Source organism: Amblyomma mixtum, chromosome 7 (assembly GCF_055824585.1).
Source record: "Amblyomma mixtum isolate Tamu chromosome 7, ASM5582458v1, whole genome shotgun sequence".
Classification (NCBI taxonomy): domain Eukaryota; kingdom Metazoa; phylum Arthropoda; class Arachnida; order Ixodida; family Ixodidae; genus Amblyomma; species Amblyomma mixtum.
In genome coordinates, this window is record NC_143018.1 from 86,600,750 (window position 1) to 86,626,103 (window position 25,354).

Genomic DNA, 25,354 nt, shown 5'->3' on the forward strand with positions numbered 1-25,354 from the left:
GTTGTCAACAGGAGTCCCCTGTGCGATAGGAGGACAACTTCTTGAATTTCTCTGAAAGTGTTGTGCAGTCCCCGAGCTTCCCGAGGCCGACTGCATGTCCGTGCTTTTGGCATACTGGACTCGCCCGATGCACCCCCACCCCGCCATGTGGAGCTGATACGGGTGCCTGCGCACTGCGGGAATCCCGGAAACGAGGCAGCCAACCTTTTATCCCCAGGTTCTTTAAACCGGGCTCAGGTGGCCTCGGATCGGGGATTCACGAAGGAGCTGCACTCTTTCAGCGAGCTGACGCAGACATACAGAGCCTCACACCAGCTCTACCCCCCGCCCCACCCCTCCCTAGATAACAAACAAGCAACACTCTGGTGCACACTAAAGACAGACTCTCTCCCCTCACCCCTTAACCTAGCCCACTATCATCCCTCCTTCCCCACCAGAACCCTTCACCTCTTCCCTCCACATGCTTTCCCTCTGCCCGGCGGACCCTCCCCCGCGGGACCTACAGAACCTCAAGACCTGGGAGGACTGGGAGACCCTGCTGCGCTCGGAGGACCCGGCCGTGCAGACCATCGCCACCGGCCGGGCTACCAGTGTTATGGACCTTAGGAACATAAACACTTGAGTGCAGTGGAGTCATGCGGGGACCTTGGGGCATGCCCCGAATTCCTCTTATAATAAAGTTTCTCTCTCTCTCTCCCTCTTTCTCTCGGTGGACACCTGAACCACACCATAAAGGGAGAGGAAGTGGGAGTGAAAGAAGAGGGGCCGTAGTGAGGAAAATGAAAATTGTACTCGAGGAAAGGAAATTACGCAGTAACTGTCTCACATATATCGTTGGGCACCCGTCAAAAGCGTGACACCTCTGCTGACAAGCTTCTGCTGACAACGATGAGGCTTTGGTTTGGTTTGGTTTGGTAATGGGGTTTAACGTCCCAAAGCGACTAAGGCTATGAGAGACGCCGTAGTGGAGGGCTCCGGAAATTTCGACCACCTGGGGTTTTTAACGTGCACTGACATCGCACAGTACACGGGCCTCTAGAATTTCGCCTTCATCGAAATTCGGCCGCCGCGGCCGGGATCGAACCCGCGTCTTTAGGGTCAGTAGCCGAGCACCATAACCACTGAGCCACCGCGGCGGCTACGATGAGGCATTAAATGCTTTCGCCTTCAAATGCACTATGTAGCCCACCACAGTTGACAAGGCAATCTCAGCTGTGGCGACGCGCGGCAAACGTGAGAGGGAATGAACGGCGCAATGGGGACCGTTAGCAGCTGCAACGCACACCGGCGGTTTGAGGGCCTTTGTACTGGGGTAGAAGTGCGTTGCAAAGCCGATGCGATTAGACACGGTTGTCACAAAATTCGGCGCATTTTTGAAACAAACAAAGAAAAAACCGCCGCGCGCACGGCGTCTCGCCAGCGCGCGCCGAACGGGAGAGAAGGAAAACCCCCGCTGGGCGCGTGGCTCTCTCTCCCCTCCACCACCGCTCACTTCCACGGCGTAATGTCCGGGTAGATTTTGCTCAACACGTATAATCTACCCGGACATTACGCCGTGGAAGTGAGCGGTGGTGGAGGGGAGTGCAAATGGTGTCACGAATTGGCAACCTATGACCACGTATTATGGAGCTGTAGCATAGCACCGCCACCGGCGGACATTATGCGTGATCCTTCCCTCGAGCAGTGGGAGGCCGTGCTGGCCAGCTCAGACCCGGTCGTCCAGACCAGGGCCGTGGAGTGGGCCACCCAGGTCGCCGTCAGCCACGGGTTGATGGCCATCTAACACGGAATCGTCCACACATGCTCTCTGACGAAAATAAAGTTTTTCCATCCATCCATCCATCCACGGCGTACGCCGAAGGAATGAGTCATCCACGTCGATTTGTCTAGAACGTGCGAGTCCTTTCTACTGTTAACCGGGGGAAGACGGGAAAGCCTTGCGTGCGCTAAGACATGTCCCCTCCTCTGCACTCGGACGTCGCGCTCCGAGGACCCGGCCAAGCAAGCCATCGCCACCGGCCGGGCTGCCAGCGTCATGAGCCTCCGGGACATGAACGTTTGAGTGCAGTGGGGCCGTGCGGGGGCCCAAGGACCGACGTGTCCAAAATTCCCTTGTTACAAATAAAGTTTTCATCATCATCATCCGCCACGACGGCGCCACGCTAGAACACGCTGGAACCTTCGCGAAACGACTCCTGACTTTAACCAATGAGGACGCGCGGCCGGCGAGAGAAAGGAAGGGGAACTGCACGGGAGATGCTGCGTGTATGTGCGCGCCTACTCTGGCGCGTAGAACAAACAGACGTGCAAGCGCGGCTATAAAAAGGGCATTGGCCGCTACTAGTCAGTCCGGACCGCCGTTTAAGCTTCATCGAAGCGCGCCCGTTCGCCTCCCGGGAAAACACCACTCGGCCAGCATCGGACCAACGAGGCAACGGTCGGCAGTCTGTGGGACGGCATCGTCGTGGAACTCTGGTCGTCGGAATGCCGCAGTTCCCGGTGAACAAATTGTGTTTTGTTTGTTTACCTCTCTCTGTTGTGTTAGTGCACTTTAGGTGCAATATTGCCTCTGTATTGTATTCTCTCTCGAGTTTAACATTGCACGAGTTGCATTGTTTCGTTAATCACTTTGTATGTGTCTGTACTAGTGACTGTGAAATCCTCTGTATCGTCTCTTTGCTGTATAAACTTTGTCTTGTTTTGTAAACCACTGGCTCCGACCCATTCTCTGGCTTGCGACCAGCGAAAGCTGGGCACCGAACGCCCAAAAACCTCTTGTCACTTGGTAGCTGGTCTCCGCTGAGTTTGCCACGCTGAGTCGAGGGCATCTCCTTTGAGCCCGAGACCGCTACCCCCACACGCTCTAAGGGTGTCTGGGAGCTTCCCACTAAAAGTGCGCGAAGTGTGGGTGACAACGGTACCAAAAAAGAACAAGGAGTGGCATACTCTCAAGAGAATTTTATTGGACCCCATGGTTACACGATAAGGGTCCACAGTCCCTCAAAAATTACAAGAGTACAGTTCGCGACTAGTGTCGCTCGATTACGGAAAAGCGATCACTCAAGACAGGACGGCGACTCCTGTCGCCCTGCAAACAAAAGTCATTCACTGCACGTAATACACCACCACGTAATAATGTCCACAGTGTCCATAATGTCCGGATGCCGCGGGGGAAGCACGCTCCCTAACTAAATAAGAAACGCGCAACAACAAAGCGCACTGCACACACTCAAAAATTCAGGGGGCACTTTGACTGTCTAAAGTGCGTAGAGGCGAAAGCGTTCTCCGCACCACTTTCGCTAATTCTGTGGCACTGGTGGCGTCGCATATAATTGAGTACTAATTACTAAGTGATGACAAATCACTAATTAATGCTTAATTACTGATTATTGCCTGAATACTAATTCACTGCTAATTAATGACGCTTAAGCTTCGCTTTTAGGAGCGGAACGCGACAGCGTGTTGTAGCGCTGCCAGGGAGTGCATGGAACGCCACCACCCGTTCGGCGTGATGCCTTGCCCTTTGAACGCAACGCTTTTTGAGGAAAGGAAATGGCGCACTAATTCTGTGTCAGCTCGGTGGACACCTCAACCGCACCATGGAGGAAGGGAGGGGGAGTGAAAGAAGACAAAGAGGGCCCGTAATGAAGAAAATGAAAATTGTATTTGAGGAAAGGAAATTACGCAGTAACTGTCTCGCACATCTCGATGGACAGCCGTCAAAATTCAGGGGGGCACTTTTTTGACCTAAAGTGTGGTCACTGACGTGTGGTTAAGATGTTAAGCTTCGCCTCTAAGAGTGGAGCGCGACAGCGTCTTGCAGCGCTGCAGGGGGTCCATAGAACGCCATCGCCCATTCGGTTCTACGCCTCGCTCGTCGGTAAATTGGTTTTTGAGGAAAGGAAATGTATCTGTCTCTCATACCTCGGTGGACACCTAAGCCTCGCCAGGAGGAAAGGGAGGAGGATGGGAGTGAGCGAAGACACCGTATTCACTAGACGCGCCTTTGTTCATTCCAAACCATCGCGCTGGCATGGCGGAGTGGATAGCATGCTCGTCAGGCACGCCGAAGACCGGGGTTCGATTCCCGAGCTCGGCCAATTTCCTACTCGGTTTTATTTATTTATATGGCCTGACTAGAAGAGTTAATTATGCTAATTTGGTAATTAAGAAATTAACTAATCTCAGTCCCACTTACTTGGAGCATCACTATACGATCCCTTCAATTGGTTGGATGGTTACTAGCCAAAGTACAATTGGCCCCGTTTGAAATTCGCGCACTGTGACGTCACGACTGTTTCGACCAATTGAAAAGCGTGACATTTCTGCCGACAACTGCTGCTTACAACGATGAGGCACGAGCCGTACGGTCACGCGGCCCCTGTCGACGGCGATGAAGCGAGTGCTCCAACGCCGAAGGAACTCTTCCTCGGGGAGCATCACTCGGTCCAGGCACGCCTGTTGGAAGCATACTTATGATCGCATTAGTAAGTGTTAAAGCGTTATCTGTAATATGCTCTTCCTGGAGGTCGCGTTGGTATGAAACACAGGGCCTTCCAAGTGGGACTAGTGGGTGGTACCTTCGGTACACATATTGTGGACCACCTAATTGTCGCAGAATGTTAGAAGTGATTAAATGATTCAGCCTGTTATGAAGCATAAGATTATTAGTCGATTAAAAGGATAGCACATCACAGGGATTCGCACCGACGACCAATGGTTCCCCAAATCATTACTTCTTGAAACTTCGAACGTCCATTCATCATAATCATCATCAGCCTGACTACACCCACTGCAGGGCAAAGGCCTCTCCCGTGTCTCTCCAATTAACCCTGTCCTTTGTCAGTTGCCGCCACTGTATCCCCGCAAACTTCTTAATCTCATCTGTCCACCTAACTGTCTGCCGTCCCCTGCTACATTTGCCTTCTCTTGGAATCCACTGCGTTACCCTTAAGGACCAGCGGTTATCTTGCCTTCGCATTACATGCCCTGCCCAAGCCCATTTCTTCCTCTTGATTTCAACTAAGATCTCATTAACTCGCCCATTATGGCCAAACTAATTGGCGTAGAATATTCGGAGTGGTGACCAACGATTTGTCTTCTTGCGCTGTATATGTTGCCATCAAAAAAGTAGATATCCAGGCATAAAGAAAAAAATTGGTTGTGTCTTAGCTAAGGTTCAGCATGGATATCTCGAAGCGAAAAGCTGCGGTAAGGCGGAGGAGGAGCCGCGCGTGTAGTGAATATGGTGCTATCTTAGAAGGTTGCTTTAGAGACGTACTGTGGCATGCATTCCTCTCGGGTGTACACCAAAATATGAGAGACAGGCATTTCCTTTCCTTAAAACCAATTTTCATTTCATTTCATTTGCCTACAGGCGCGGTTCAAGGTATCCACCGTGATATGAGAGAGACAGGCGTCGTTTCCTTTCCTTAAAACCAATTTTCTTTTCATTTTCCTTTACGGCGCAGGTCGGGCGCGCATGCGCACCTGTGGCTTTTTCTGGCGACGGGGCCCACGCTAGCCTCGGTGTTGACTAGCCTAGTGAAGCTTTTTGCTTCAAAATTTGTACCAGAGAAAGAAGGGTCAAAGTGTTTTAGAGCTGTCTGCACTGTGCGGAGAAGTCTTCGGACATTTACCACATGGTGTGGGCCTGCCCCTCCAACCCTGCTATCCCCCCTCACCCCAACCCAACCCGGGAGGACTGGGAGGCGACCCTGCTCGGCTGCTCTGACCTGCAGGCCCAACGGGCCCTGGTCGCGCGAGCCCGGGCAGCGGCCGACGCCACTGGGGTCCCGAACTAGGGACCTCCACATAGTACTTGTGAGGGCTGGCCCCCTTTGGGTCAGCTCATACCTCACCTCCCGAAGTTTATCTGTAAATAAATGTTTTCCACCACCACCACCAAAATTTGTACCGGATATAGCGGAGATTAGCGGCTAATGACGCATTATTCGTTCGCTCTTGCTAGCGCTCGGTACTCATACGCTGCCTCAGCATTTTGCACTTTTTTGTGGGATTTATGGTTTAACGCCCCGCAGCAACTCAGGCTATGAGGAACGCCGTAGTGAAGGGCTCAGGGAATTTCCACCACGTGGTCTTCTTTAATGCGTACTCACATCGCTAAAGAACCCCAGGTGGTCGAAATTTCCGGAGCCCTTCACTGCGGCGTTCCTCATAGCGTGAGTTGCGTCGGGGCGTAAACCATAAATCCCGAAAAAAAGTGCAAAATGCTGAGGCAGCGTATGAGTATTGAGCGTTAGCAATAGCGAACGAATATTGCGTCATTATTCATTTTCGCTATATCCGGATCATGACACACCACGTCGAAACGTGAAACAACATTGATTGGTATATTGGGGTTTAACGTCCCAAACCGACTCAGGCTGTGAGGGACGTCGTAGTGAAGGGCTCCGGAAATTTTGACCAGCTGGGGTTCTTTAACGTGCACTGACATCGCACAGCACACGGGCCTCCAGAATTTCGCCTCCATCGAAATTCAGTCATCGCGGCCGGGATCGAACCCGCGTCTTTCGGGCCAGCAGCCGAGAGCGAGAGAGCCGAGCACCGTAACCACTGAGCCACCGCGGCGGGGTGTAACAACCTTGAATTACAGGGTCTGTTCTGAAAGTAGTAGGACTGATTTTTTCCTGGGCGAACGAGCGGACGAGAGGTGGTCTGCGCGTTCAGGATAGTTTAAGGGGGATATTGGGAATGCTGGGGAAAATCGGCAGTCGGCTCTCGGCCGTCGAAGAGAGCAGGTCGCTTGTACTGTGAACCCTGGTCGAAACGTCTCGTCACGCAGAATCATGGAGCGTTTACCGGATCAGCGATACGTGACCTAATTTTGTTTAAATCATGGTAAAACGGGCAAAGAGATTCACGAGATGATTAAGGAGGCCTACAGTGATGCTGCCATGGGTAGACCAGGTATTTTTTGAGTGGCGCAAGCTGCTTCGAGAAGGTAAGGAAAGAGTGGAAGACGACGACCACTCCGGACGCCCTTCGACCAGCAAGACCAACGAAAATGTTTAGCGAGTGAAACATTTACTGAACAGTGATTGTAGGATGAGTATCAGAATGATTCTTGATGACTTGAGCATTCCTCAAACCCAAGTGTTTGAGATCGTGACACAAACGTAGCCATGAGGAAAGTGTGCGCGAAGTTGGTGCCGGGAGTGTTGTCAGAGGAGCAAAAAGCCAACCGGAAAGCGATCTGCCAGGATCTTCTTCTTCATGTGAATGAGGACCCCGATTTTTTGCTCAGCACAAGGCGAGAACGCTGCCTCAGCCCCCCTACAGCCCAGACTTGGCCCCGCCAGACTTTTTTTTATTCCCGAGAATAAAGTCGACGCTCAAGGGGAAACATCACGGATCGGTAGAGGCGGTTCAACAGGCCGTGACGAGGGAGCTATACAGCCTTCCGGTCCAGGCGTTCCTGGAGGCGTACGAAAACTCGAAAACTCATTAGCAGCAGCGTGTAGGTGCGGAAGGGTGCTACTTTGAAAAATTCTAATCGTTTGTACTACTCTCATGAATAAATTTTATTTTAAAAAATCAGTCCTACTACTTTCAAAACAGACCCTGTATGTCCTTCGTGAGAGGTCTTTGAGCAGGCACGGAAACAAGAAAAAAACAGAGAACTCCGTTTTTGGAAAACAACATTTCTTCAACATTGTTTTTATTTTTCTGTATGAGAGGCAATTGCGCACTCTTCTTGGACACACTAATAAAAACTTGCCGAGAAACATTTTCATTAAAATCTGAGTAAGTACATGTGCAGGATTGACGTACAATGCGAACTTGTCAACGGTCTCTTCGAGGAGCGTAACCGCTCCATCCAAGAATGCAGACAGCAAAGAGATAGAAATTGTATGAACCAGACATGAAACGTCTACATAATAGAACCATTCTGCATATTGTACTTTCTTCCTACGACGATTGAAAGCTTTGCTTTTGCATTGGACACCACTAGAAAAAGACATCTCCATACTGAAGTATTACCTACCTAATATTTCTTCATTTTTTAAATTAACGCAAAGGAGCTGTGTGTTTCGTTTTTCTCACGGCGGGAGGTCAGCGCGTGTCTTCTAATAGACGCGTGCTATATATCACAGGTGGATTTGAGTCACTTGCTGTCTTACTTCAACGGAGACGCAGTCCAAGCTTTCTTTACAGAAAGAAGCAAATAGACATTGACAGCACAGGAAGCACATTGTGCACCGAGGTCTTCGCCGTCTCGATTATGTGGTGCAAGATGCGGGACAATCTACAGGGTGGGGGTTACTCGACCGACGATGGATTGCACACTGACTGGAAACAAAGCTTATGAATATGGACAAGGCTTTTGTATTCCGAAAGCTTGGACTGTGTCTCTTACGTCATGTTTTTTTTTGTTTTCTGCTCTACAAAAAAGAAAAATAAGGAAGCTGCATTCCAGACTCCACTCGAGTTATAGGCGGCTCTCGAACGGAGCCATTGCCGGTTTTCTCTAAAACAGAATAGGGTGTTGTTGCCAACAATATACTTGTTCTCATCCTCTTTAAGAGAGCGCGAACAACATCTCTCTCAGAGGGCCCCGAAACGCGGTGTTTCACTCGTAAAAAATGTCTTTGGGGCTAAAACTTTTTGTAAATAGCTTGTTTTCGCAAGATAACATAAGACGCTTCAAAGGTAAAACTGTGTCAAGGGAAGATATTAGAAATGAGCACCTCTCCTTAAATGTCAACACAAAGTTACGCTTCAAACCCTGTTTATACCATCTGTGTGGTCTTCAGTGATTGCATTTTCACGAGGCTCACGACAAACATTTGCTTCCTTCGTGTAATACAGCAAATGCGGCAGTATTCATGCCTGGAGCAAAAACAACAACGCATTCCACACAGGACCAAACAAGTGAAGATGCGGCCTCTCTACATCAATACTTCCAGCTACCTCCAGTCAACTCGCTAGCAAAGCAGCTCGTTCTCACGCTATCGTCTTCTTAACCGGGTCTTTGTGAAGAAACCGGAAGTTATAAACCACAATTTTTTGCTCTGTACGCTCCAACCAAGTATGCATAGATTACAAAGACCGGAAATGCACGCATCCTCTACGCTATGTGGCCACGGCGTCTTTTAGAAAAATTTGCCCAAGAAATGATCCCAGCCATGTGTGCAAACGGTCGACGTTAAAACCCACCCGCTCCTGCACTTAATCAAGTGGCGAAGATAACCCTCAGCAAGTATGGAAATTTTCCCAAGAAAGACCTTCGACAAAGCTGGTTTTTGAGAGACATCTTAAGCCAGAATTGTCGCTTGCAGAGTAAAGCCGCTGTGTGACTCAAGGAAAAGAGGATGCGTGCATTTCAGGTTCAATGCAAAAACGAGAAACCACACACGCACATACATTATCAGGTATGGTAAACAAAAACAACCATGTACATTGCATGCTTTTTTCTTAATCATGCCCAACACATTAAAAGAAAAAGACGCGAAAACTGGCCTCTATAAACTGCATCATAGTGCCACAATTCAGTTTTTGCAGGGCAAGAATTAACTCGGAGTCTAAAATTTACTCAATGCTACAATTCCTTATCTATATTCTTAAGCAATCCGCCAGAATCAAGAACCTTCTTCACAGTGCCGTTATTTTCTTTTTTTAGATACATAACGCTGCACAGAAAAGTACTAAAAGAACAATATCCAACAGCCAGAAGGCTTATTATCAAGAATTAAAAACTATAGGTGATGCATTGTATTCTGTGGTTAGGTTCGATGCAAATGATGGTTTTGGGAAAGTCTACCCGGTCACGAGACTTTAAATGTCTTTCTTTTTCTATCTTTCTTGTTTAAAGTAACACTGAGCTGCAACACTTGCCATTTATGTCGTAAGGCACATGGTTCTTTGTATCGCGCTGGTTATTTATACTACACAATAAAAGGTGCAGGTGGAGCTCCAATACAATTCGACTACACTGCTATAAACTCAGAAAAATGTTTTCACATCCAAGCACCAGAGTCAGGCATACAGCACGACGATGGAATCTGTCACCACTGCGTAATCTACGCGAGTCCAAGTAGTGATTTTTACGGAAAAGAACTATTTACAATCCGTGCTAGCCTTCGCGACATTACGTTGTCGCCTCATATAATACATGCCACATGTCATTTTTGTTTCCGAACGTATCGCATATGACACGCGGCGCTGAAAGACCGAAGTGTCGAGATGTCAAAGCCGCCTGGTCGCTGACATGAGAGTGATATTCAGTTGTAAAGTGAAATCTCGTTTTACATGAAAAGCGCGCAAGCTCAAAACACTCGAAGACAAAAAGTGCGAAACTTTAACAGACAGTTGGAAACAGCTAGCCCAAGGAAGTTGGTAATTTAAGCTATGCAAGAGACTTATACCATCTTTCAGCGGCGCTTGAAGTCTGCGGTAACATTTGGTCTAGTATATGTGACGAAAATTCATCCTTCTGATGATGGTGATGGTTCTGATTGATATACATGGTGGCGAAGGAAACGTCACAGTTGTTGACGCATGGTGTATAAAACTGCATCTTAGAGTTTTCAGTGCCATACAACCGAGGTGTATATATAAGACGAGGACGCGAGAGTGTCTAGACCACCTCCTTCCCATCTCGAAGAATTAATATTCCGTGGGAAAACACTATTGGCCGCCCGTATGTTCGAAGTGTCGAAGTGTCAGCTCGAGGAATCCATTTTTCAAATAGAACCGGCCCCTCTAAGATGGCCCCACAAAACCGCTCTTTCCGACGGATATTTCCGTAGAATTTAAAAAGTTATCGATTAACACAAAAGTCTGTGCCGACCGAATGAGTCTTGAAACTATTAGCGCCAATAAAATGACTTTGCTTTCTTTATCCGCCAGCTAGAAGAAAAAAAAAAGCTATCAAGCTGCCGTATGATAAACATAGCAAGCCGCGCTCCGCCACTTCATACAATCGTATAGGCCCTAAAAGCACCGTCGAGCGGCGCTAGTGCTCCTGACAGGGAGCGCCATCTATAGGGAAAAAAAAGGCCACGCACCTTGCCTACTAAATTGTGCAGCGCTAGGAACTTGCAATGATGTCCTCCAGAAATGCGTGAAATCATTTTTAGCACGCAACGCATCTGAACGTGTTCTAAACTGCACGCACCAGGTTCTCGTCGGCATTACTATCCGGTCAGTCAGCTAGAAACCACGTCACGGCGAACACCCATGCGCCAGAAGCTCGTTCTTTCATATTGGCAGCGCTCACGTAAAAATTTCACGTACTTCTGGCAACTGAAAGCGTAAACAGAGCTCTGGCTACAGACGTCATCACATGACGTCACGTATGTTTCTGTGAATGACATAGCGTTAAATGCCTGCAACAACCCTTCGTCTGCTTTGATCAGCAGTTAATTTCAGTGATGCGCAAACGTGCTGCCATAAAGGCTCACTGTGCTGAGTGCTACTTATGTTAATCTATTGTTAATCTATCACCATATAAGTTAATTTATCACCAGCCATTACTAAGCACCTTAAACCAGTGTGTAAAGAATGAAGAGCCCGCTGTAGCCTTAGTAGCGTCTTTACGGGATGCTTTCACTATGGCATCATCCTGGCATCAAATGTCATGCGATGCTGCCGTTTGCTTGCTAGGGGCTCGCTGTTCCAAGTTCAAGATATGTTCTGTTCGGATTCCGCCATCAGCGGTCCCCTCGATATTTTACTTTGCTTTTAGTCGCATCCCCATCGTGTGACTGCAAAACCTGAAGGCTCCAACTAATTTGTCATGCATGCCGGATGCCCACAGATGGTTTCCTGCAATACTAAAAACCCCTGTTTTAATATTCCTTCTGTTTTAAGGCAACTTGCGAAATCAAACTACAAGACGCCAGTATTTTCCCCGTCACTGCGACAAGTCATATGGACGTTCCAGACAGATTAGCACGACGACATTGGGACGAGCTCTGATGGCAGCTGCTTTGGTGAAGTTGTATACGTGTTTTTAGAAACCTAAACAGTACTGTTAAGACACTTATGCCTACCGAGTGATTGCTATCGGGTGAAGCGTAGCACCCGCTGTAGCTGAAGTTAGATGAAGACAGCAATTCAGAGACATCCTTCGATGTGCCCTCATGCTGGACACCACAGGTTGTATGGCAGCTGGTATTGCTTGCGGGCCTATGCATTGCTTGTTTCAATCGGGCTAGCTGCTTACCATTCCTTGTACAGTCTTCGAACACGAAGAAAAAAGCAAAGGTAAGGAGCGTGACAGTAAAAAGAAAATGGCGTTTTCCCTTGTTCACCCTGTTTCGCGGTCCTGCTAAGCCTTTTTGACCTGATATTTTCATCAGTCACCGACACCAGCAACCAGTGCCAGTAAGGCGACATTATTTTGCACATTCGCCCGCGATACTGGGACGAGAAGCTCCGTACGCGGAGTTAAAAAAAGTGAGGCATGTACTATGGCAGCGACAAGAACGGCGACGAGATGGTTAAGTTGTTGCGGTCGGCTGACTGTCGTCGAGTCGGTCACGAAAAGTTCGTCACCTCTCAGCAGACCACACGCACTCACACACACACACACACACACACCACGGCACTGTAACGCGGCGCACACCACCGCACAGAGTCCCTGCTGCTGCGACGGTCAACGAGCGTCTCGTTCCGTGACCACGTAGGCCTTGTTTTCGACGCCCGCTGCGCCGTTGACGCTGTAGCAGGTGTCGGCCTGGGAGAACTTCTTGAGCTCCACCTTGACGTCGGGGTGGTGCGCGTGGTGGTGGGTGGCTGCCTTCCACTGGTCCTTGAGTGCAGGGTCGGACGGGCCCCAGTGCTTGGAAGGGCGACACGCGTGCCGCATTTTCTGCGTCGAGAAGCAAGACGAAGACATTGCAATGTATACGCGGACATCCTTTGCCCAAACAGCATGATATCCCGACCGCGGTGGTTGAATTTCTTTGGAGGAGAAATTCTAGAGGCCCGTGTACTGTGCGATGTCAGTGCACGTTAAAGAACCCCAGGCGGTCGAAATTTCCGCAGCCCTCCACTACGGCGTCTCTCATAGCCTGAGTCGCTTAAACCCCATAAACCAAACCAAACATTTATCTATATGTGCTAGTCCATTTTTTCCTAATGAATAAACCTTTTGTTATCATCGTCAACGAAAACCCATTCACGGCTGTTTGAGGACAAAGAGCTTCTTCCATTGTTCCCCGTCCGCTGTGGTCATCTTATTCCCGAAAATTCCCTAATCTCATCTACCCACCTGACTCTGTGCCGCCCCTTTGAATCCACTCCGTTACACTTAGGAATGATCGGTTATCCTTTCGCCGCATAACAAATCAAGGTACATTTCCTTAAGTGCATTTCAACTAGGGTATCCTCAACCCAAGCCCAATCTGCTCAATTCCTATCTCTTAGTGTTTCCCCGTCAATCTCCTTTGCGTAGGTCTCAAGTGCTCACTTTATTATCAGATCATTTTCATTGGTCTCCATGTTTCTGCCCACATGTGAATAATTTTTTCTGCCCACATGTGAATAATAGAGTCAAGTGCACGTAATAGGAGAGCAGCAACAGGGAGACGCGTCACGGCGCGTCGTAAGTCCCGCCACAGGTGCCGACCATCCACAAAACAACGCTAAATAGAAGGACAGCGCCGATATTCATATATGATTCCGATGATTAGGGGTACTTGAATGCTTTCGTATCAAGTGTCTTTGCAATGCCGGGTAGCTGCGCAGCTACCGTTTTCTCTCTTTTTTGTTTGTTACTTTTTCGATAAAAAGAAACAAACGCCCGTCTGACTCCAACGGCCCCCCGTGAGTCCGTAGTCTTTTACCTCCCAAAGGGTGTTCCCGCGCTCTCTGTGGACGGCGACGATGGCCCAGAAGGGTATCTGCAGCATCACGAACAGCGTGATGGTCCAGCCGATGCCGATGGCCCACGACGGGTACTCGTAGTTGCCGTACTTGACAGGCTCGTTCTGGTCCACCATCGAGAAGATGAAGATCACCTGAGTGAGACCAGACAAAGAGATTGGGGTTGAGTAGATGGTCAGTTCATCATCATCAGCCTGACTACACTCACTGCAGGACAAGAATGTAAATCCATGGCTCACTTAACACAGGTCTATGCAACTGCCTTTTTTTAAAGCTAGAAACATATTTTGAGGTTTTTACATCTTGCGTCTCATAGAAACTCTGCCTATAATTTCAAAAAAACTAAAAAATATAATATACAAATACATGGCTTGAAGAAGAATCCGAGTTGAAATGACGTTTCGAGCATAAAACTGGGAGAAATTCTCTAGTTCGAGCTTCTTGCACAAATATTAAGGCGGAAGCCTTTAATGCCGCATCGTTGTAAGCAGGAGTTGTCGACAGAAATGTCACACTTTTCAGTTGGTCGAAAGGGTCGTGACGTCATCGTGCACGAATTTCAAACGGCCCAATTGTACTTCGGCTTGTAACCAATTAAAGGGATGGTATAGTGATGCTCCAAGTAAGTGGGACTGAGGTTAGTTAATTGCTTAATTGACCAAGTCGCCTAATTATCCTTGCTAGTGACACCAGATAAATAAATACAACCGAGTAGGAAATTGGTCGAGTTGGGGAATCGAACCAGGGCCTCCGGAGTGCGAGATGAGCACGCTACCACTCCGCCAGGCCAGCTTTTTTTTTTTCTTTATTACCTGTCTTTGGCTCATGACATTGCACAACAAAAATACACACAACGCTATATACATACGACACTTTCGTGGTCAGCCAGCACGAGACTGGCTTCGTCAGCTTAAAATTCCCGCAACATACACAACGGCTCTAGTCTTGAGAGCCATTCGGGAGGCTCCGCAGCTGCTTTTTGGATTGCAAGAAACCAGTCCACGCTTTCCCGAAAATAAATTCGGGCCGGTCGTGCGTCTTTGTCACAATGGTAGCCTGCCATTCTGGAGCACCATATACAGTGGAGGCCCAAGAGCATTATGAGATCAAAAGGTGCCCCATCCTCATTATCAGTGCTTAAATAGCGAATTCCGTGCGCGTCAAAGTGGTAAAACGGAAAGGCACCAACCTTTCAATTTTCGCCAGAGCTACAGTCTGCAATCTTTTTTTTATTAGCAAACTCTGGTATGTGATGCAGGTTTTGCATTGCTCGCGTGTGAACGTTCAGAAGCTACACAGGATTTTTGCAGTTTTCATATGTGCGTCCGAATGGGAACGTTGTAGCAGAACGAACCTGTTCCGGCGGGTAAAAGACGGGGGGCTAGGGCTAGGGCACCTCTTTTTAAGGCAGCTGGTGAACCGTTTTTTTTTTTTTCGCGACGTCACAGACCCGTTCTTGCGCACCGTGTGCCAAGTGAAGCTGCGGCGATTGCTGCCGGAGTTTGTGGTATCCACAGAAGAGCTCTCTGGTGGAACTTTTGGTTACTACAAAGAGATTGTAGCAAGCGTTCGGTTTCTTTCTGCACGTTTTTCCACCGATTATTTGTGGAAAAGCAAAAGGAAAAAGTTGTACAATGATCTTTGTGATATTGTTTTCCCAGAGCCCATGTACAGGGCCTTGTACAGTGGAGGCCCTGGAGGGGATATTTTAAAAAGGGTGAAGAAAATGCAGGTGCCGCCAGGAGTAAAGACTTTCTTTTTTAAGTTACACACCGGGACGTTACCAGTTAAAAAGTTTCTAGAGGGAAAGGATTTCTTTTTACCGTGGGGATCGAACTGCTTAATTTGTAAACAGCCTGAAACAATAGACCATGTTTTTTTGCATTGCTGGGAAGGGGTTTATTTTTGGGACGTGTTACAAAGGCTCCGCCAGGCCAGCTCGATGGTTTGGAATGAACAAAGGCGCGTCTAGTAAATACGGTGTCTTCATTCACTGCCATTTTCCTCCCTGCCAGTTACGGCGAGGTTCAGGTGTCTACCGAGATATGTGAGACAGATACATTTCCTTTCCTCAAAAACCAATTTACGGACGAGCGTTGCAAGCGTTGCAGCATTGCAAGACGCTGTCGCGTTCCACTCTTAGAGGCGAAGCTTAACATCTTAACCATACATCAGTGACACAAGCAGCACCACCGCGCTTAAGGCTTCCGGCTCACCGCACTTTAGGTCAACAAAGCGCCCCCCTGAATTTATTCTGCAATTTGCTTTTTTTTCCACGATTTCCCAATCAGTTTTCGTGCTTCATGTGCACAGGGATGTGTGGAAAGTCTGTGTGCTCAATACAAAGCCGAGGATTAATTTCCTCAAAAGGCCACTCGTGAGGGCTTCGTGACCTTTATCTTATCAGGACGGCCTTTGACGTGGATGGGAATGGCCAACTGTTTCAGCAAACATGGACCTTCCACTCGGGAAAGGGTAGTAAGCACTGTCGCAGCCACGACGTCCTACACCTGTGCTAGTGTTAATATGGGCACCTGCAGAGTACAACTTCGGCTTTCTGGTAAAGATAGCACTGAGAGAAGTTGCGTATAGTTTCGCCCCCAATTCGCGAGTTCGCAGTCTGGCTGTGCGATGAAGGCACGGGTAACGTGAAATCTGCAGTACGTGCAGGAGCGCGACTTCAGGGCTCCCCTCTCCAGCTCTCTGCGCCTTTGGTTTTAGCTTCGCGGTGACACCTACTTTTTTCCATGTTAAGAGCCGGTTTAGCCACTTCTCATGTTCCCGCTAAGTATGACACATACTGTACTTATAAATAATCTGGAGATTTTTCAACTGCGACATATCACGACGTCAGGGAAGTGTCTCGTAATTATACCATGCCAGAATAGTTCCATTCATAACATAATTCAGCTTTGTACAAAGCGCTTGTACACTAACGACGTGGTGGCCATACACCGTCACATGATGTCACGCGTACAAAATCATCCGTCTTTAATTCCCAGTTTCGTCCATGGATGGGCTACCTCTGTCAGAGCACCGACCTCGCGTCGTGCAGCATTGCCGTTTTAATAAAACTGATAGGGGCTCAACGTAGTTAAACCGAGTAGACCTGCGAAAGCAGGTGTTCATTCTTCAATTGGAGGGGGCACTTAAACTCCGCCTTAGGGGTATGGCATGATATCTTTAGTGAGTCAGTGCCCATGTATGCTGAATTGGTAATTCCTACTTAAGGTTCATAGATGGCGGCGAGTCCTCATATACCACTACCAGCGCAGTGGAGCAGCGGTTAAGCGATGCGCCACTGCATTGGCAGGTGATTGTTTCTATCCCAGCTACCCGTCGGGATCTTGCGACCCATCTTGCTCTTCCCGAGCAACCTCTCGCGCAGACGGCAGCGGCGCCGCGCCATCTGTTGGAGCCCAGCTGAAGCGGTTGCTAGGCAACGGCGACTGAAGGTCGTTTGGTAGCCGCACCGCCACGAGCATACGCGACGAGCCGAGCTGGGCTCCAGTAGCGTTGCTTTCACAACAATAAGGACACTACAGTGGTCCTGGACTCCTGGTGACCAGGCGACTTTTTCCAGAGCAAATCAGTACTCCAGAACTTACGCGCATAAACTCGTTCCAAACAACGAAGACAGTAAATTTTATTCATCCGAAGCGCGGACGTTTCTCTGCCATGTGAAGGTGTGCAAGAGCTCTGTCGACGGACGTGATGCGTAAACGGCCGGCCAGGGCTCGCAAGCGGGACAATGCGCAACTAAAGGAAGTGTCGTCGCGTCCACGTAAGAGTTCGCGGGCAGGGCAACGGCCGAAACCAAACGTAAGGTACGTGCGATCCCCGAAGAGCGAGTGCGAGAGCTCCTAGCCACCCGTGAAAGACAGGAAGGTTCTCAAGTACGGGCTTGCCAAACAGAACGCCCCCTTTAAAGATGCCAAGACCCTACAATTCATCTGCCTGCGGTACTAGTGCATCCATCATAACCACGTCACAGGGCCTAGCTAAATAATGAACGCAAAAAGTATAAACCCCGAAATTATTATTTGCAACACCGCAAAGGAAAAGCAATCAATTTTTTGCCACTGCGAAAAGTTTTAGAGGTCTGTCAGTGGTCGGTAGGAACTACTCGGTATGTGATGTTTAACGCCATGTAGCTACGCAAGGACTATGAGATAGGACATAGCGGAGGACTCCGGTTTGACTTCGGCCACCCGGGGTTCTTAAACGCGCACTGATGTCGCACAGCACACGGCACTTTTCGGATTTCTCCTCAATCATACGGCAGGCGGCGCAGCCAAGATTTGATATCGGGGCCTGGGAATCAGCAGCAAAAAGCCGAAGCCACTGAACCACAGCAGCGGGTCGCAGCGAATTAATTTTGATACCGGTTTTATCAGCTATTGATTGAAGCGGTCAATAAATTAGAGTTGCATCGGAAGCTCTTGAGAAACGGCTACTTTTCGACATAACGTTCTTACATGTTCACTTGATATGTCATTCATTTGCCACGGTCGGGTCGATAATCCTACAGCGATAAAGTTAAGTTAACCGTCAGAACCAACGACAAAAATCGTTCATGCTCTTTGAACGCTTTGCAAGCCGTCCACTTACCAGGAGCACGAGAGGAGAGGTGACCGTCCACGTGACCTTCCAGTACCATCCGAGACGCCGGTCCAGCATGAAGAAGACGTCATCCGAGAACCTCGAATAGCCTGCACAAATAGCGATATCGATGGTGCTTCTTAATTAGCCCCAGTCAAATGTATGCTAGTAGTTCATCTTCCAAAAACGCTATTGAAGGAGAACGTTATAGTTCAACAGGCTGCTGCACTGCAAGACGAGCCAGTAAATAAAAGGTCGGCTGTGCCCGCAGCTCACTTGTCTTACGGCAAAGATAGCTTTCGATGATCACCGTTGTTTGGTTTAGACGAAGGTAGTACAGTCCATAATTAAAGCGAGGGAAGCGGTTTTTTGAGGCTAGGTTACATTTATGAGAGGTATAGCGCCTGCGCAAAAAAAATTAAGCGAATTATTCGGCTACAGGAAAGTATGCTTCGTGAGTGCCATATACGCGTATACATCGGCGAAAATAAAAGAACTTATTTACACAAGGTGTAGTAAGAATTTAATATACACCACCAAGTTAACCTTTTAACGCACCCATCAGATGAAAAGAAAACAGCACTGCGAGTTTCTTCGTCTTCTATTCCAAACGAGGAACCGCGAATCTTTGTTTTATTGCGTAAGCAATACTGCACCAGGTTTCGAGCCATCGCGTAGCTCCCGGCGATAGCCGAGGTCAAACAGACGGAGAGCCGTTGCCATAGCAACCGTTTCAGCCGCGCTCCACCAGGCGGCAGGACCGCTACTACTAAAAAAAACTGTGTTAAATGGGAATCGAAACAGGCCCTTTGGCATTTGAGGCGGAGACGCTACCACTCCGCCACGAAGGCTCAGTGTTGGAGCATGAATAAAGGTTCATCTAGTGAATGCATGGGTCTCATAATAGAATAAAAGAAATTAACAAAAATGAAAATAATAAAAGAAAAATAGAAAACTGAAAAGTAAAGGAGCAAAAATCACAAATAAAAAATAATTAAGAAAAGAAACAGAAATAAAAGTAACATTAAGACAAAGCAAAATATGAAAAATAAAAATAAAACCAACAATACTGCGCCAGGTTTCGAGCAGTCGCGTAGCTCTCGTGGTGACCACGGTTGACCTTTAGCCTCAGCGATGTCAAACTGACGGAGCGCCGTTGCCATAGCAACCGTTTCAGCCGCGCTCCACCAGGCTCCACGCTGCTTACGCAACTTTAACGGTTTAACCAGAGCTAAACCTCAGCTAATTTTTTCTCTATGTCTTTTTGTTTATCACTGCTGCATAGCGCTCTTGTCGTTTTCTTTGCACAGGGAAGCTACGCTGCCCAGATGGAACTGCACTTGTCCCATTCGTCGACTAAAAACTGCTGCCGATAACCGCTTGGGCCGCTGCAAACGCGAGAGCATATTCTGAACGATTACAGTTACAGGCCCTCGTTTCGTTGGTAGCATTCATTGCCTAGTTTCTCTCAGCGTAGCCAAGATAGGTGAAGTACGGCACGTGTAGCTTCTACAAAGCGTGGAAGGTCATGCCAATAAGCGCAAGAAGGTGGCGTGGAAAAGCACTACGACTGCACCAAAAACTGCTTGCTCCTCTCGCTAGGATGCGTGTTACGGCGCTGCAATCAACGCGGAAAACTTAGCACAGGTTCTTATTGCCTTGGGACAATAAATATCACACGCAGCCATTTCTAGGTTGCTCGAGATGGTTGTCGGTGTTTTGCTGAGGTAGCAACCTACGACTCTTGTTCTGTGGCTTACTCGTAAGGACGGCCTATACGGCAGAACATGGGATACCCCGTCTGACCTTCGTTGTTAAGCCATGGCTGTCAGTTTTGGGAGCATTTCGTGCAATGCAACGATCCAAACACACAGGCAAAAAAGGCAAGGTAGCGAGCGGTAAAGTAGGCGATTCAATTCGCGCGTTTGTTGTTAACTACCGAGCAAATAATTATAACTGCCCCAATCATGGCAGTGGTCATATAAATCTTGAAGCAACAGTACATAACTAGAAAAAATAGGTGCAGAAAACAGAAAAGTGATTGTCGCACCCGTGGATCTGAGACGTGGCTGATACCACGCAGACGTACAAATTATATGCTACAGTCGCTCACGCACAACTTGCCATGCTTGCTTAACAAATTCCTGTCTGAAAATTTTGACTTAAGCGCATGTAATAGAAAACAGACACATGAACTTTTTTTCTCATCCCAGTTTTTGTGCAGCTGGTACTCACTGTATTTTCATTTCCTTTCAATTTTTCCTACTCTATGCTTTCCTGTTGTGTTTTGATGTGTTTCGATTATGTTTCGATCAGTCAATTTGTGTGAAAGTGTAACTGCACATGTGTTCAAAATTTTCTGTTGGCTATATGCTGCAGCCTTTTATGACCATCAGGCACCCTCAAGCTGCCAATGGCAGCTTTTTTGCCTCATGACCCCCAATGAGTCCTTGGAAATAAAGTTTTGAATTCAATTGCATTGAAATGAACGGTTTTTATCACTGAGCCCGTAGGCACTGATAAACCCAGTGACAAGAAAAACACTGTCCGCAGCTATCATCTCTAAAAGGTTGAAGAAAGAATTATTCTGCAGTACTCTACGACGCAGACACAGGGAATACGACAACAAATATCACGAGCACATAGGACGGCTTTACTTGGACGACGAATACATTAGCAAGAGAGGACACTGAGGGCAACTGTGTACAATTATTGTTATCAGTAAAAATTTATTCTCTGGCTCTTGCTGGCTATGTTAACGCTTGTCCGGCAGCAAAATTTTGATTTATGACTCAGAATATAGAATTGAAAACATTCCTGCCACTCCGTTCAAACCTGTGCCGTTCAAACCGTGGGAAACTAGCTAATGACAAACACGGCTTAATGACATCCTAGTCGAAATAAAGAGCAAGAAAAGGGCTTGGGCCCGGCATGTAATGCGAAGGCAAGATAACCGCTGGTCCTTAAGGATAACGGAGTGGATACAAAGAGAAGGCAAGCGTAGCAGGGGGCGGCAGAAGTTAGGTGGGTGGATGAGATTAAGAAGTTTGCGGGGATACTGGCTGCAACTGGCAAAGGACAGAGTTATTTGGAGAGACATGGAAGAGGCCTTTGCCTCCAGTGGGCGTAGTCGGGCTGATGATGATGATGACCGCTTTTAGGTAAATGGCGGTTTATTATATCATCATCATCATCATCAGCCTGACTACGTCCACTGCAGGGCAAAGGCCTCTCCCATGTATCTCCAATTAACCATGTCCTTCGTCAGTTGCGGCCACTGTATTCCCGCAAATTTCTTCATCTCATCCGCCCACCTAACTTTCTGCCGCCCCCTGCTACGTTTCCCTTCCCTTGGAATTCACTCCGTTACCCTTAAGGACCAGCGGTTATCGTGCCTTCGCATTACATGCCCTGCCCAAGCCCACTTCTTCTTGATTTTCTATTAAGATGCCATTAATTCGCGTTTGTTTCCCCACCCACTCTGCCCGCTACCGGTCTCTTAACGTCACACTATCATTTCTATTTACATAGCTCGCTGAAATGTCCTCAACTTAGGCTGAACGCCCTTCGGTAGACTCCACGTTTCTGCCCCATAGGTGAGTAGCGGTAAGATACAGCTGTTGTATACTTTTCTCTTGAGGGCTATTCTATAGCCACTGGGATCTGCAACCAAGAATCGGTGTAGAAGTGCCCAGCGTACTGGTAAAATTGTCAGGTGATGGCAATACAGTTATTTCGTTTGTTTTGATATTTTTATAGCTTATGAAAGCTCAGTTTTAGGTGAGAGTGACCTCTAAGTGATTAGAACGCGGTACCCTATCAATATCAGCCTAGTTCAGCTTGCCCTCCAAGTTCCACGGCGTAGCCTTCAAAATGTGGCATATTGCTTACAATATCACTGCAGGTACTACTACTCAACTACGGACACAGCGATGTGTCTCGCCTCTTCTTCCCTCGTCTCTGTGCCCCTGTGCTGCTTTAGCCTTATTACGTTATACCAATTTGCCCATCAGTCACCGTTGTAATCCACGAAGACGGACACAGGCGTTCAAGCTGGAAATTCCACTTGTGTTTCAGTCAGTGCAATTAGAGATGTATCTGCAAGTCTCCCTTTCTCAGACGCAGTCGCAGAAAAAATATCACGAGGACATATGGCGCATCTAAGCCCAGAATGTCGAAAATAGTAATGAATCGCTTTTGCAGCTCACCGTAGATGTAGACGAGAGAGATGACTTCAACAAGACCGATGAATACCAGTGTCGTGCTGCCTCCAAATCTGTCCACGATCTCGAAAATGTACTGGCCGCCCTGGAAAATGAAATATTCAGAGACGTCAACACATGCACTGAAGTAGCACGAAAACACAACTTAAAGTATTGAAAGTATGGTTCCGTACTTTTTTAAAACTGTCAGCAGGATTCTAACTATTTTTAATGTTGTGCTAAACAGCTGCGTTCCTCTCCATGAAAAATATACTGGCGTGCCGATGAGCGTAAGTGATTGACTCTAGGTAGATTCAGATGTGGTATTAACTCCCCAATTTTCATTTACACTGCGTTGGTGAGACAAAATTTGCGAGTCCCTCACTTCAAGTTACCACGACAGACTGAAATCATTTATACGGCATACAAAATGTGCAAGATACACAGCGCCTCTGGAGATAATGTCACACAAGAGGAAATTTCGATATCTTCAGGAGAATGTGTCAGGTAGCTCACCCTTGTAACCATGGGTAGGCCTAACAAGAAGCAGACGATGCCCATAACGATGGTGAAGGCCCACTTGTGCTTGCGGAGGAAGGGTGCCTGGTCGCAGACGCTGGTCACGAAGGTCTCCAAGATGGCAAACTGCGTGCAAACGTTGATACGGTACCAACAATCGTTCATCCATTTTAGGGAATGACAAGACCATATTACCTTGTTTTAATTCAAACATATTTCGTTACGAGAAAAACGTCAGCACAGAAAGTTGAAGGGACAGTGCTAATCATTCAAAGTCCATGCCACCTGATACACACACTGCCGTAACGGTATCTCATAACAACTGGAAAGTGCGCTTAAAAGGCGGACGGAACGAACACGCACAATGCAACATGAACACCAAGATGGAGTATTAAGGCTGCTCTTCGATATCTGTGTTAGTGTCCGGCATTAAGGCGAAAGCCTTTAATGGCTCATTCTCCCCTCCGTCCGTCCGTCGTTACATCCAGTGTCTGGGGTGACTCATCGACGAGCGCAGCTGCCAATCTTCGTCGACAGGTGGAGCTGCCGGCGCGGCGGCGTCCAGCGCTGCTCCGTCGTCTGCCGGTGTGCGGCAGCTAGTGGAGGAGGATGGCTCCAATGCGGTGCAACCGTAACAAAAGTAGGCAGTCATGGGCAGTCGAAGTAGCGCGACAAAGGCTTTCGCCTAGCGAAGTTTAGGCTGCCAAAGTGCCCCCACAGTTTTTTTCTAAGCGTAGTTGCCCTTTCACGAAGCTGGGAGGTTGTGCGCGCTGTCGCCCAGCCGAAAGGATATGCGACCCAGGTTGGCTTTCCTCCACCCTAGGGTGGCGGGCCCGTGACCGCGGTGATTCAAGCCAGGGCAGGAACTCAGCAAAGTCCGGTGTAAGGTCCGTAGTGGACGCAGTAGTTGCCCTTGATTATGCGATGATAGCCGGCTCACACCTCGGCTTTCCTTACGGTATTTATACGCGAACTGCGAATCACATGGATACACCAAATACTGCATGCATATAAACAAAGGAATCGCTTCAGTCATACGGAAATTTTTCAAGCAGAAACTGAGATAAACAATAAGTGGTGTCTCTTCCACTCACCTCTGAATCGAGACCCAAGATGAACAGCATGAGGAAGAACAGTACGGACCACAGCTGCGGCACAGGCAACCGGGTCAATGCCTCGGGATAGGCGACGAACGCCAGACCTGGGCCTGCGATTTCAAACGTGGACGAATCGATTTTTCACCATAACTGTCTGTTTCTCTAGCAACAGCTGCTAACGGTGCTTACGTAAAGTACTGACAACAGTAAAACATAAAACGCCATTATGCATGATTCATTCTCAATTGGTAATGCATAGAGGTCAATGTACTATCACGATGGAAAGAAACGCGAACAGAGTGGAGCCTATAGGCGCTCCGCTGTTCGCATTTCTTTTAATCACGCTTCTACTTCGGTTGCAGCAAAAATATGCTAGAGTCGTCCGTGATGCATTCTAAGACGACTCTAACGTATTTTTCTTACCACCCAGGCCAAAGTGCAATAAAAAAATAGAACAGCGGAGCGCCTAAGCTTCGCTCTGTTGGCGTTTTTTTCCATCGTGGTAGTACAACGTTGACTGCCAGAGATATTAGGTAGTGAATGTTTAGTCTAGTCGGTAACGCTAGTTTGCCCGTATACTTCGCAAGAAAAACGTCATCAGAATTCTGCCCAAATAACACAGCGTACGGCAGCGTAGATTCATCACGGAAATATTGCATCAGTATTCCAACTAGGAGACCCAGCTGCGGATATCGGGAAGTTGCGATGTCCTCAAATGCCCGCCGAAATTTTGGTCGTTTGTTTATATTGCATTGCTTTTTAAGCATGAAATGCTTTTAGCTCCCGTTGTCGGCAGTGTGGTGACGTCACGCCGAGACCGAGAGCCATCATCCGGGCTCTGAAACGAGAACATCCGGGCACCGTACGAAACGTAACGAGATTCGACGAGACTCTCTAAGCCCTCCTACGGGACCGGCATACAAGCGCTGGTTGCTCTCCAAACGAGTCACAAAAAATAACTGCTGCCAGTGTCTTCTCAATGTTTATCAAGATATCAGTCGAGCTGTGCATTTGATAATGCACGGAATTATAATTTCCGATTTCTAATAACGCGTGCAAAAAGCACATACATGCCACAAT

General features: G+C 48.0%; 1 protein-coding gene across 2 annotated transcripts in view; it reads right to left on the reverse strand.

Annotated features, from left to right (window-relative positions):
* Positions 1-8,057: 8,057 nt before the first annotated feature.
* The window catches only part of LOC149336719 (sodium-dependent proline transporter-like), a 117,170-nt gene continuing 99,873 nt past the window's right edge, over positions 8,058-25,354 (reverse strand). For both annotated transcript variants that reach the window (XM_089553060.1, XM_089553059.1), the window contains exons 8-13: positions 24,272-24,384; positions 23,175-23,303; positions 22,665-22,764; positions 18,466-18,566; positions 13,815-13,988; positions 8,058-12,838 (exon numbers count right to left, since the gene is read on the reverse strand). In XM_089553060.1, coding sequence (XP_089409186.1) covers positions 12,623-12,838; positions 13,815-13,988; positions 18,466-18,566; positions 22,665-22,764; positions 23,175-23,303; positions 24,272-24,384 — 833 coding nt within the window. In that variant the 3' untranslated portion in view covers positions 8,058-12,622. The remainder of the gene's footprint in view (positions 12,839-13,814; positions 13,989-18,465; positions 18,567-22,664; positions 22,765-23,174; positions 23,304-24,271; positions 24,385-25,354) is intronic.